General features: G+C 51.6%; 1 protein-coding gene across 1 annotated transcript in view; it reads right to left on the bottom strand.

The window, feature by feature from the left end:
• The window catches only part of SHANK3 (SH3 and multiple ankyrin repeat domains 3), a 197595-nt gene that overhangs the window by 51046 nt on the left and 133891 nt on the right, over positions 1-12658 (bottom strand). Inside the window, exon 14 of the mRNA XM_070947935.1 lies at positions 3205-3287. Within this exon, the coding sequence (XP_070804036.1) occupies positions 3205-3287 (83 nt within the window). The remainder of the gene's footprint in view (positions 1-3204; positions 3288-12658) is intronic.

Below are 12658 nucleotides of genomic sequence, written 5' to 3'. Positions count from 1 at the left end.
CAAGGGATGGGAGCTCACCCCATCATGCAGAACCCGGGTCTCGAACCTGGGCTGCCAGCTTTCCAGCTGACAAGCTCTCTTTAACTGCAAATAGTGAATATAAAATATTTTATTGATTAAGCTTGTTATACTGCTGAATATCCATTGGCGGGGGGGGGGGGAGGAGAGAGAGAGAGGGTGGGAAGGACACACAGTTTGGCTTTCTCACAGTGGGCCAGGTAGGGGTGGCTGCTTTCCTCTGACATGCGTGATTTCTGATTATCCTACAGTCCTTAATTGTGCCCGTTTCTATGTTGCCTGGAGAGACCCAGCAGCGGGATAGGTAATAAGCGTTTTCATTAGGAGAAGGAAGCTAATAAAGGAGCTGCAGGGAAGGAAGAACAAGAGTTTAGAGCAAGGAGGCTGGCGGACTTGAGACCAGTAATGATGATGAAACCACTGAAACCAGCCTGGTTAAAGCTGGGAAAACCCAAGATTAGCAAGTCTGCCTCAGCGCCCAGGGCAGGTGCTGGATCTGGTGATCTCAAGGGCAGAGGTCCAGGTGACCCCCAGGGCAACCCCACCCCAGATGGGACAACCCAGGCAAGAAGTCCCCTTTGCCAGGCTTCCAGGCCTGACACCCTTATCGCTCACGTGGTTCTGAAATTTTGGGCACGGTTGCTTGTTGTGCTGGCCGAGTTGAGGGAAGGAAGGGTGACAATGTCCAGTAGAGCAGGTCTCTCCAACCTTGGCAACTTTAAGACTTGCAGACTTCAACTCCCAGAATTCCCCAGGCAGCACGCTCGGTTGAGTTGAAGTCCACAAGTCTTAAAAGTTGCCACGGTTGGAGAGACCTGCAGTAGAGTAAGGAGATGTTTTGAGGCGAGAGCATCTGTGGAAGGCCACCAAGAAGATCCTAAGGAAGGTGGGAACAGCTTCAGGGCAGGTCTGTGGAGCAAGACGCTGAGTGGCTCCTTCCTGGATTTCTGGATGGTAAAATCCATCACGCAGGACTTCCCTCCCCAAGCAAGAGCGGTGGGTGCAGGTGGGACCCCGTTTCTGAACAAAGAGGATTTTAACTCCAGAGGCTCTTGCCCAGATTGGCCCAAATTCCACGCTCCCTCCCGGCCTGCCATGACTAGATTTGCCTCCTCTTGAATTATGTATAGTATTTGCCGTGATTCAGCTCTTCAAAAAAGTCAAAGCTTTGTTGCATGGATGAACTAAATTGCACATTCAGGTCAACGGTGCTTCCTTTTCTCTATCCTCCCCCTCCTTGTTTCGAAAGAGCCGAGTGGGGGGTCCCTGCAGGCTGCTGCTCTCCCTCTCTGCTTCTGGAACCCAGACCCCAGGCATCCACCAGAAGAGGTCATGGGGCTTTGGCCCCCTATACCTGAATCCTGGAATGTCAACCAGGTGCAGAAACATCTCCACCCCCTTGCCTTGGTGGAAACCAAGCACCTTCATGGGCTCCTTCTACTCCATCCTCAATCAGGATCAGAGACCCTAGAATTGAGGCCCTCCCCACTGTGGAACTCTGCCCCCACCCATCTTTGAGTTGGCAGAGAGCTCAAAGGGGGAGGGCGTTCTCTGTGGGAGCCCTGACCCTCTGGAATGGATTGCCCACTGAGCTCAGGACAGCCCCCGACCTTCTTTCCTTCCGTCGCGAGCTGAAGACGTGGCTCTTCCGCCAATTAAACTGATCCGTTTGGGGGTACACTGGTATAATTTTAAATCGTTTTTAAATTGGGTTACTGATTTTAGTTTGGTATTGTATTGTGATTTGTATTGAAGTTGTCATTTTGTAAGCCGCCTTGAGTCCCTAGGGAGAAAGGCGGCATATAAATCACAATAAATAAATAAATAAATAAATAAATAAATAAATAAATAAATAAATAAATAAATAAATAAATAAATAAATAAAATGTCCCTTGAGATGGGTCATCCAGCCTGCTCATCCTTTTCCTGCCTCTGTTCAGAGTTCCTGGGGTCCCCAAGGCTACGACTGGCTGTCTTCAGGCAGTGTCAGAATAAAGGAAGGGGCATGGGGGGGGGGGAGGAAATGCTATTGTAACCCTGGTTCATCTCAGGACAACCTCAGCTGGCCTGGGACAAGATGAGGCAAGGAGGAAGCTTGAGGGGACTCTCTACTGTCGAGGGGGCAAGACCCTTAGTAAGGGCCATTTAGGGCAAGCGCTAGCACAGGGACCCACACCTTCAGTACGTCTTCCCAACATGCTCTTCACATTAAGACCCTTTCCTACATTCACCTGAACCTGCCTTCCTCCCATTGGGCTCCCTGGTTCCATGTCTCGCTGCATTTGGGGCTGCCCCCACTCAGGTCCCCCTGGAAGAGGACCTCTCCTCTCCTGCATCTCCACGGCCCTTCCTTCAACCAGTCTCGGATGGCCAGGAACTCTACAGAAGCCGGCTTGTTCCTCCCCAGCTTCTCCTGGTCAGCATGAGGCAGCGTGGTTGCTGGGGGTCTCCACAAAGCTCCTTCCCTACTCAGGCAGGGTCCTTCTCACAAAACCCATGCCTCCATTTGCTGCCCAAGGCTTCGGTCATCGGCCAAGCCCCAGGCCGTCCACCCCCCCCCCGTCCGTTTCGTGGAGACAAAGGTGGCTGCAGCATCACACGACCTGCACCTGGGAATCAGCAGGGAAGTGCAGGAAGGCTGAAGAGAGGAGAAGCCGGCTGGGTCTTTGACCCCCCCCACCTCTGAGGGAGAAGAAGGAGCCATGCCCCAAGCAGGGAGACCTCCTCTGGGTTGGCCCTCCGGAGAGCTGCCCCTGCCCCTGAGGGGGGTGGGAGGAGAGGGCAGAAATGGGCTCCGCTGAGCTCCACCCAGGTCAGCTGGGGAAGGGGAGGCTGACGGAAGGAAGGCTGATGCAGATAAAGGGAGGGGTGGAGGAGGAGGAAAGTGGGGAGGGGGAGGATGAGACCCTCCCTCCCTCTGCCTGCTGCTTTGCTGAATCTTGGACCCTCACAGTGGAGAGGGCAAACCTCACCCCCCCCCCCCGCATTTTCTTCCGCCCATCCCAGCAGCAGGTGGGTCCTTCCCCCAGCCCATCCCTCCCTCCCCCCAGGCAGCACCCATGCACCCCCCCCCCTTCAGCCGAGTTTTCTCCTCCGGGTGCCAACGGGGGGGGGAGCTTCCTGGGGGTCTCCAGAAAGGAAGCCCCTCGGCCTTCTGCACGGGGCCCCCAAGACCACGAGGCTTACCTTTGGCCCCGCGCAGGACGAAGCCGAAGCCCTCATGCTCCCGTTTCTGCAGGACGGCCGCCTTCTCCTCGATGATGTAGTCGCTGGGCAGGAGAGAGCAGAGCAAGAGGAGGCTGGGGGGCAGCCTGGCGCGGGGGGCGCCTCCGCCCAGCCACGCGCTCATGGCAGCCGCCGCCGCCCGGACCACCCCCCCGCCGCCCCTCCGCCCGCCCGCTCACCTGCCCCTGGACGCCGCGCGCCGGCTGAGCCCGGGGACGCCGCGGCCGCCGAGCAAGGGAGCCGCCGCGGCCGGCACGGGAGGCGGGCGGAGCGCGGTCCATCCTCACGCCGCCCGCCGCGGGGAGGGAGGGAGGGGAGCGGCTCCCTTGTTGGGAGGGGGGGGCGAAGTTCCCGGGGATGGACTTTCTCTCGGGCTCCGGTCCTCCCCCGTTGCTAAGGAACCGCCTGTCATTCGGAGGGGCGGGGGGAGAGGGCCGGGCTTGTGGTCCTCAATGGAAGAAGCGGGGCGGGGGGAGGGGCTCCCTCCCTGCACATCCTCGCTTTGGATTTCGGGAGGGGGAGGCAGCGCCCCCACCTGCTCCAAGTCCCGCCCCCTCCCCACTGCAGCACGGGCTTCCCGGAGGTCTGCGAGCCCCTCCCCAAATCCTGGGGACCCAGAAAAGTCCAGAACCAGCCCTGGTTGGGGAGGGGGGCAGAGACGCCTTTTCACCCGAGAGTGCTGGGCTCACCCTGACTGCAGCAGACCCCCTTCTCTCTCTCTCTCTCTCACACACACACAGAGCCCCCCCTCTCTGGCCCAACCCACCGCCCCCAGCCACACAGCCTCCGTGGCCCCCTTCAGCCAAGCAGACACTCCTCCCCGCCTTCACCTGCTGGGGGGAGGGGTCGTCGGATACTGCAGATTCTTGGGTGGAAAAGGCCCCCTTTGCTTCCTCAGTCAAGGAAAAGGCCAGCTGGCACAGTGGTCATTCCTAACCTTTACAGTACTCAAACCGCAGCCCCCCTGAGAAAGAGACAAAGCAGCAGCCTTGGGAGCCTTTGCTGGCTCAAGCCTGCTTTGTACGTGGATGGAGGGCCACCAAGAGATCTAGCTATTCCCCCCCCCCCCCCCGATATTAGCCTGCCCTGGAACTGAGGCTGCTGCCCTCAGTGAGCCTCTTCTGACGGGGGCTGCATGAGGCTGCCCACCTGCCTTTAGGCCACAGCACCACAGAGGGCCAAGCACGGATCGAACCCCTCTCCCTGGAGGGACGGGGGTCTCGCTTAGCTAAGCAGACTTTTCCCTAGGCAAGCCTGCCCCCCCCATGTATCTCTCCCTCCCCCCAGCAACCAGAGGCAGGTCATCTCCCACCCAGCAGGAAGAGCCAAAAGTTTCCAGCCGGAGTGATTTCCCCAGCTGAAATGGGCGGAGTATAAATTTAATACATAAAATGTAACAAGGAAACCCGGCTTTGCAGCCGAAGGAAGAGCCTGATGCGAACATACCTAACACGCCTTCCTCCAACCTTTCCCCCCTAACAACAACCCTTTGAGGTTGCCTGGGCTGAAAGAGAGGAATTGGACCAAAATCCCAACTGGGGATTTCCCAACTAGGCAGGACTTGAACTCACGATCCCCCACTCTTTAGCCTGGTGCCTTAACCACTGACTAGACCAAACTGGCACTCACTATATATATATATATATATATAAAACAATATATAATATGTAAATCTATTAGTGCAGTGCAAGTAGGTTTCTTGTTTTAAAATATCTGGGAAGTTGAGTCAAGAACTGATCGTTTCTTTTAATAGCTGCTCTTGTGTGAATGCGTCCTTCAGCACCAGGTGGGCCTTCCTGTTCTCCAGCACGGAGCCTCCACCCCTTCTGGAAAGGGGCCCTGGGGCCCCCACCTCTGCTCAGGGCAGGAGGAGAAAGGTAAGAATGGGCCCCCTGGACCACTGGCCAACCTCTGCCTGGGAACGTCCAGTGGAGAAGGTGGCCCCACGTGTCTAGGTGATGGTGCCCACGGGAATTGTGGGGTCGTCTTCTGGGATGTCCTCCAGCCAAGTGGATGGTTGTCCCTTGGAGTCTTGTCCCGGGCAGGAGATGGACTTCTTCCCTGGCTTTGGCCAACTCTAGAATTCTACGTTTATAGCAGCTTTTCCAACCTTGGCAACACCCAGTTGAAGCCCAAAGGTCTTAAAATTGCCAAGCTTGAGAAATCCTGGTTTAGAGGCTAAAAGAAGGAGGGAAAAACTCTGGTTGCCTTAAACCAAACCTCTTGTCCAACCACCAAATGCATCTCAACCAGTCTACCTCTCTCATTCCTTTTCTCCTCCTCTACACTCCTTGGCCGAGGGCGCACAGCTTGGTGGGCGCAACTAAAAGGAGGAGTTGGGCATCCCCCGGGCTGCTTGACCCTTCCTGAGCATTTGTTGGGTTTGCGCACAACCTCCTGCCTTCCTCTTGCAGGCCACTCCTGGCGTGTCCCTTCCGCCCACTCACTCTTAAGATTCGTCTCACACGCGTGTTCCGTGAAGGCAGCCCCGTGGAGGCTGAGGAGCAGGAAGGACGGGCACGGGGGATACCACAACGCTACACACAGCTTAAGAGGGGTTGGGCCAACAGACCCTGTAAGTAAGGCTCCTCTGCACGGACAGCACCGTTGCCATGGAAACGGCACTCACAATTCGAGGTGCGAGACAAGGAAGCGGCACCCAGAGGAAGGGGCAAAAATCAGCCGGAGTCAGACAAGCCCACTCCTCGGCCTTGCTCTCCTCCACCCCCAACCTGGTGCTTCAGTTGTAGCCGACTCTTGGCGGTTCTAGGAGTAGCCAGGTTCTTATTCTAAGTCTAAGAATAGTTGTTCTAACTATTGTTACTTTGAGTGTACGCTAATCGGCATAAATTTTCTTGCGTAGAGCTCTCAAAGGGCCACCACCTCCAGTATGCACTACCTAAACACGACCAAATAAATAAATAAGAATAAATAAATAAATACAAAATTATATATATACCCACATAGGTGACCCAGAGAAATAACAAAGTCTAGTTTGGATGTATAAATGCACATGGCAAGAGAAACGAATCTTGCGAGTTTACCAGATGGATGGCGCAGGGAACAAAGCTGTTACAGAAATTGTTAGTCCTGCTAGAAATACTTTGAAACCTCCTCCCAGAGGGGAGCAACAGAATCAGACCGTGAAGTGGGTGTGTGGGGTCTCTAGCAATGCTTTGAGCTCTAAGCACAGAGCACTTATAAGCAGCATCCTGAATAACGGGAAGTGAGCTTCCAATAACCTCCTTGGCTGTCCTCACCACTCTCTGTAGGAACTTTCTACCTGAGGCGCTGCCGCCACCAAACCAAACATGGATGCAGTTTGTTAAAACACTCTCAATCATGCCTCTGTAAAAAGTGGTCAGGACAGGAGAAAGTTGTGCTCTCCTCATTCAATACAGGAAATGCAGATGCTGGTTTGCACGCTTCACTCAGAATGACATTTGGAGAGACCAATTCAGATTGTTAGTTATCTGCACTTCCAGATACTTAATTCTGTTGACCACCCCTACAGCTGCACCCTCGATTCTGAGTGGAGTATGACTTTGCTGTCTCTCTTTCTTCTCTCCGCATCTCCCGATCTTATGCTGCTTCTTATGCTGAGTTTTTTTCTATCCTCTGGCTGGTTTCACACCCCTGGGAAGCATCTCTGGGTGGGGAGGGTTGAGCCGGTCCTTCTGTTGACCTTAAGCTTCCCATGGACGGCACCGTCATGAACCCTCAAAGAACCCGGGCTGCTGAATTTCCAGAGGTTCTGAGATCCTGCACCAAATGGGCCTATTTCATGAAGAAGGCAGGCAGGCATTGCATCACCAGGCAAGCACGTGTCCGTACATGACTCCGATCTTGACCTTTGACCGGGGTCCTCCTTGGAGAACTTGGAAAGATGGGCCAGGGCATCTTTGGAATATGCCTTTATCTGCTCAGAAATTGGCTTGTTACTGAAAAGCCACAATATCCAGAACGACTAGACACAGGAACAGTTTTTTCCCTCGTCCATCACTCTGCTGAACACCTAATTCTGGCAGTATCTGTCTGTCTGTGTGTATTTGCCCATGTAGTATGTCTGTAGTAGTATTATTTATCCTTCTTCTTATCTTCTTTACTTCCCCTTTTATGGGCGTGATGATGGTTCTGTTCCTTTGCACGTATGCTTGGAGCTTCTGCACTGGGGACCAATTCCTTGTGTGTCTAATCACACTTGGCCAAATAAAGCACTCAGTGCAACACAACCCAATCCAATCTGATGTTGAAGGAACCCAAAAGAATGGATTTTCCTTTCTGAACACGTCTGGTGCTCCCCAGTTGCTGGAAAGTTGGACTGCATTGACCTCGAATTGGGGCTGGTGATTCAAGGACGTGCTTATCTTAGTAGAAAGGGCTATGCACACCCAAGTCGGAGTCACAGAGTAACAGAGCTGGAAGGGACCTTGGAGGTCTTCTAGTCCAACCTCTGCTCAAGCTTTCTGGACAAATGGCTGCCCATTCTCTTCTTAAAAACTTCCAGGATTGGAGCATTCACAGCTCTGATGACAACCGTTCCACTGGTTAATTATTCTAACTGTCAGGTAATTTCTCCTTAATCCCAGGTTGCTTCTCTCCTTGGTTAGTTTCCATCCATTGTTTCTTGTCTTGCCTTCTGGTGCTTTGGAAAATAAATTGACCCTCCCCCCTTCTTCTTTCTGGCAGCCCCTCAAATATTGGAAGACTGCTATCACGTCACCCCAGTCCTTCTTTTCTCTAGACTGGCCATGCCCAGTTCCTGCAACCGTTCTTCATTTGTTTTAGCCTCCAGTCCTCTATCTTTGTTGCTCTTCTCTGCACACTTTCCAGAATCTCAACATCTTTTTTATATTGTGGGCACCTAACAAGATCAGCAGGATGGGCTCTCTTAATGATCCCCTCCCCCGATTTCAGAGACAGATCAATGTATGCAGAGAAAAAGGCCTCCCTCTGGGCTGAAAAGCTGCCAGCCATCATGGAGCCATCAGACGTTCCAAGGCCCAGAATCCAGCTAGTATATTGGGCAGGACAGATGTGCCCCCCTTCTCTTGCAAGAAAGCTGCCTAGGGCTGAAAGTTCCCCCGAAGAGTTTAACCTGCCTTTTTTCAGATGAGCAGAGAATGCCCAACAAAAGAAGACAATTCTTTAAAACTGTTTTTAAAGAGGACCAGTGAAATAATCCATTTTATTCCTCATCGCTGTTCATTAAGCATTTAAGGCAATTAGAGGCTGTACAAAATGAAGGGAAGATGTAGCTTTGAGAAAGATGACCTGGAGGTGAGGAATGATCCCAGCCTCTGCTGAACGGGATTTAATTAACCACGATTTGGGGAACAAGCTGGAGCAGGCTGCTTCGGATTTGTGATCAACATGGTTCACATACATTAAAGCACATTAGGGCTGAATTTAAGGTGCCTGATGAGGCCGTCTCCCTCTCTGCAGCTGACTCCATAAGGGGGAGCTCAGGATGAGCAGAGACCCCCCCACACCCATAGGGGTTTCTTGGCAGCATTCCCCTCCCCCTTGCAACATGTTGCAACCTCTCTCTCTCTCTCTCTCTCTCTCTCTCTCTCTCTCTCTCTCTCTCTCTCTCTCTCTCTCTCTCTCTCTCTCTCTCTCTCTCTCTCTCTCTCTCTCAGTGTCATTCCATCTCCCTGCTCTTCTCCTCTTTGTTCATAAAATCATAGAGTCCTAGGGCTGGAAGGGACCTTGGAGGTCTTCTAACATAAAGATAATCAAACAATGAATCACCAAACACCTAAAAGCAAACAAAGTAATAACCAAAAGCCAACATGGGTTTGTCAAAAACAGATCATGCCAGACTAATCTTAGTGCATTCTTTGACAAAGTGACAAAATTAGTGGACCAGATGAATGCTGTCGATATAATTTACTTGGACTTCAGTAAGGCATTTGATAAAGTAGACCATAACCTACTACTAGATAAAGTAGAAAAATGTGGGTTAGGCAGCCTCACCACCAGATGGATTTGTAACTGGCTGACCAACCGCACTCAACGTGGAGTCCTCAATGGAACTGCATCTACATGGAGGGAAGTATGCAATGGAGTACCCCAGGACTCTGTTTTAGGCCCAGTGCTCTTCAACATCTTCATCAATGACTTGGATGAGAGGATAGATGGGGAACTCATCGAATTTGCAAATGACATCAAGCTTGCAGGAATAGCCAACACTCCAGAAGATAAAGGCTCAAGACACAGAAGGATCTTGGCAGACTTGAACATTGGGTGCTAACAAAATGAAATTCAACGGTGAAAAAAGGAAGGTTCTACATTTAGGGAAGAAAAACAAAATGCACAGGTACCGTATATGTGGTACCTTGCTCAATAGTAGTAGCTGTGAGAGGGATCTTGGAGTCCTAGTGACAACCATTTAGATATGAGCCAGCCGTGTGCAGCAGCTGCCAAAAAAGCCAACATAGTTCTAGACTACATAAACAGAGGGACAGAATCAAGATCACATGAAGTGTTGATACCACTTTATAATGCCTTGGTAAGGCCACACTTGGAATACTGAATGGCATAAAAAAAGATGTGGAGACTCTAGAAAGAGTGCAGAGAAGAGCAACCAAGAGGATTAGGGGACTGGAGGCTAAAACATATGAAGAACGGTTGCAGAAACTGGATATGTCTAGTTTGATGAAGAGAAGGACTAGGGCAGACATGATAGCAGTCTTCCAAGGGGGTTTCCACAAAGAAGAGGGAGTCAAGCTATTCTCCAAAGCACCAGAAGGCAGGATGAGAAGCAATGGATGGAAACTAATCAAGGATAGAAGCAACTTAGAACTAAGGAGAAATTTCCTGAGAATGGAAACAATTAACCAGTGGAACAACTTGCCGACAGAACTGTTTGTCTGAAGTGGTGTAGGGTTTCCTGCCTAAGCAGAGGGTTGGACTAGAAGACCTCCTAGGTCCCTCCCAACTCTGTTATTCTATTCTAACCCCCTCCCCCCACCCAAGGCAAGAGTCCTTAGACCACCCCAGAAGATTCTCCTAGATCCCCTCTTCATGCCATGCCTCCCCCACCCCTCCTGGGCTCTGGGACTTTCCTGTCTTGCTCAGATGTCCTGCCGAGATCCTGGTGAGGTCTCCAAGCTTCGCTTGGCAGCTGAGGCTCCCCACGTCCTCTGGCCGGAGACCAGGATTAAACAGATTTGAGCACTGATGATTTTCCTTAGTGGGTCATGAAACATTTCTAAGAAAACTGCCAAGCTCAGAGACCACCAAAGACCCCACCGTCCTCCTCCGCCTCCTCCCTGCAAACCCCCCCCCACTTCCAGCACTGATCATGTTCCCTAATTGGGTCACGGACTGTCTGCAAGAGCACAGAGGACCCCCAGTTCAAGCCTGAGCTACAAACATTTCCCTTTATTGGTACTGGAGCAAGCGGATTTCGTGAATCTGAAACCTGAACCTGAGAAACCTGCCCAACACAGATGCATCCATGTTCTCTCCCTGTCTCTCTCACACGCATGAATCTAAACCATAAAGCAACCATCCAATTAATCCGTTTCCCCAAAGCCCCTGACGGATTCCCTGCTGGCCGGCTTGAGCAAATGCAACCCTTTCCTTCCCAAACCCTCCTCCTTCTGAGCTAATCCCCCACGAGAAACACCTTGTTCATGCCATGCAGGTGAGTGGGGAGGTTCTTAGCCACCCGATAATTTCTGATTTGCTCACTAAATTCAGACCTCATAATGGGAGGGTCTTCCGTCTTCCTAAAACGTCTCCTTTCTATTGTTCTGTTGCGGGATGGAGGGGAGGGAGGGAGGGAGGGAGGAGGAGGGGCTGCCTATGAATGCCTGAGCAGGAGAGAAGGCTGGTGCCTTCCTAAAGAGCCTTTTGTAATGAAGACTGAAAACATTTATGGAAGCCGGTTAGTTTAATGTGTTCTTTGCAATCATCTATGTCCAATTCTTTCCTTCCCTCCTTTTCAGCATTAGCAATAGCACTTAAGACGTGTACCCTATACCACTCCACAGTGTTTTTGTAACTCTCTCTGAGCAGTTCGCAGGACCAGCCTCTTTGCCCCCAACAATCTGGATCCTCATTTTACCAACCACGGAAGGATGGAAGGATGAGTCAACCTTGAGCCAGTCAGGATCGAACTCCTGGCTGTGGGCAGAGTCAGCCTGCAATACTGTACTTTAATCACTGTGTCACCAGGGCTCCATCTATTTTTCCTAATAATTTCCTTATATAAAAAGATTTGGCTTCTTGGGACTTTTAATTCTCATCTCAAGTTGCTCTGCAAACAAGTTGGGTGGGGGGCTTCAAAGCTCCCTCTTGTGCTTCGTGGCTGGCACGAAGTTTATTGACTCATATATTTCTGAATTGTGGAGAGGGGATGCAAAGCCCCCCCTCCTCTGTTATTTTCTTGAGCTGGGCTGGAAATCCTGCACTAAAAACCCCCACTGGACAGACGGGGGAAGGAGGCACAGGGTGCGGAAACTGCCAGCCAGGCTGGAAGGAGGAGTCAAGCGAGGGCGTAGCTTGGAGTCCTTGCGCAGCTGCAAGCGTCATAAGCTTTATCTCCCCCAAGGTACATGAAACCGTATCTGATCGTTCCCAGGGGGAGGCAAGCAGCCTGGGGAGATTCTTCTAACATAGGTGGCATCAGAACCAGGAACCCTCACTGAGTTCAAAGCACTGGAGAATTTATTATTGCTATCTATTCACAAGAATCTGATTTTTCCCCCTAAATTTCTTTTTCTACTTTGATTTCACATCATACTTTTTGTCATTTATTCCTCACACCTGCAAAGCTCAATCTTCTAGCAGCTGAAGTCCACAAGTCTTAAAGTGGACACAAGTTTGGAGACCCCTGTTCTGTTGACTGAGACAGAGAAAATGCAGGAAGGGGGGAGGTGTATCTGGGGGTCTGGTCAAAAAAGGCAGGGTTGAGGCTTTGTCCCTTTAAAAAAGGAAAGAGGGTTGCATAATGGCAGAGCATGGATTTCAGGATTGGGTCAGTTGCCTTCTTGACTTTTTCTGACCATGCCTTGTGGACATCCTTCAGAAGATGCAAACTAGCTCACCAGCCTTAAGTCACACCCATGCCACATGCAGCATTCCCTGCTAACAACTGCCAAGTCTGCCCCACGTGAAGTGGGGGGAACTACTGGCAGGGAGCAAAGCATGCAAATGCGAGTAGATAAACAGCTACCACTTCAGTGGGGAGGAAACAGCGCTCTGCGATGTCATGCTGGCCACTGACCCTGCAATTCTCCTTGGGCTCAACGGCCTTGAAACTATCGAGCCCCACGATAGTCAGCAGCGACTAGCAGAGCATAAATCTTCCCTCCTCCCATGGGAAGGCCCCCTCGAGCATCCGAGCAACTCTAGGCCACGCACAACGTATCAAAACAAAACTAAGCAAAAACACGAGTTTGGA

The sequence above is a fragment of the Pituophis catenifer genome, unplaced genomic scaffold (assembly GCF_029215685.1).
Source record: "Pituophis catenifer annectens isolate HBS135680 unplaced genomic scaffold, rPitCat1.0.hap2 SCAF_7, whole genome shotgun sequence".
Classification (NCBI taxonomy): Eukaryota; Metazoa; Chordata; class Lepidosauria; order Squamata; family Colubridae; genus Pituophis; species Pituophis catenifer.
The sequence above is the reverse complement of the archived record's forward strand: the minus strand, read 5'-3'. Positions and strand labels throughout refer to the sequence as shown.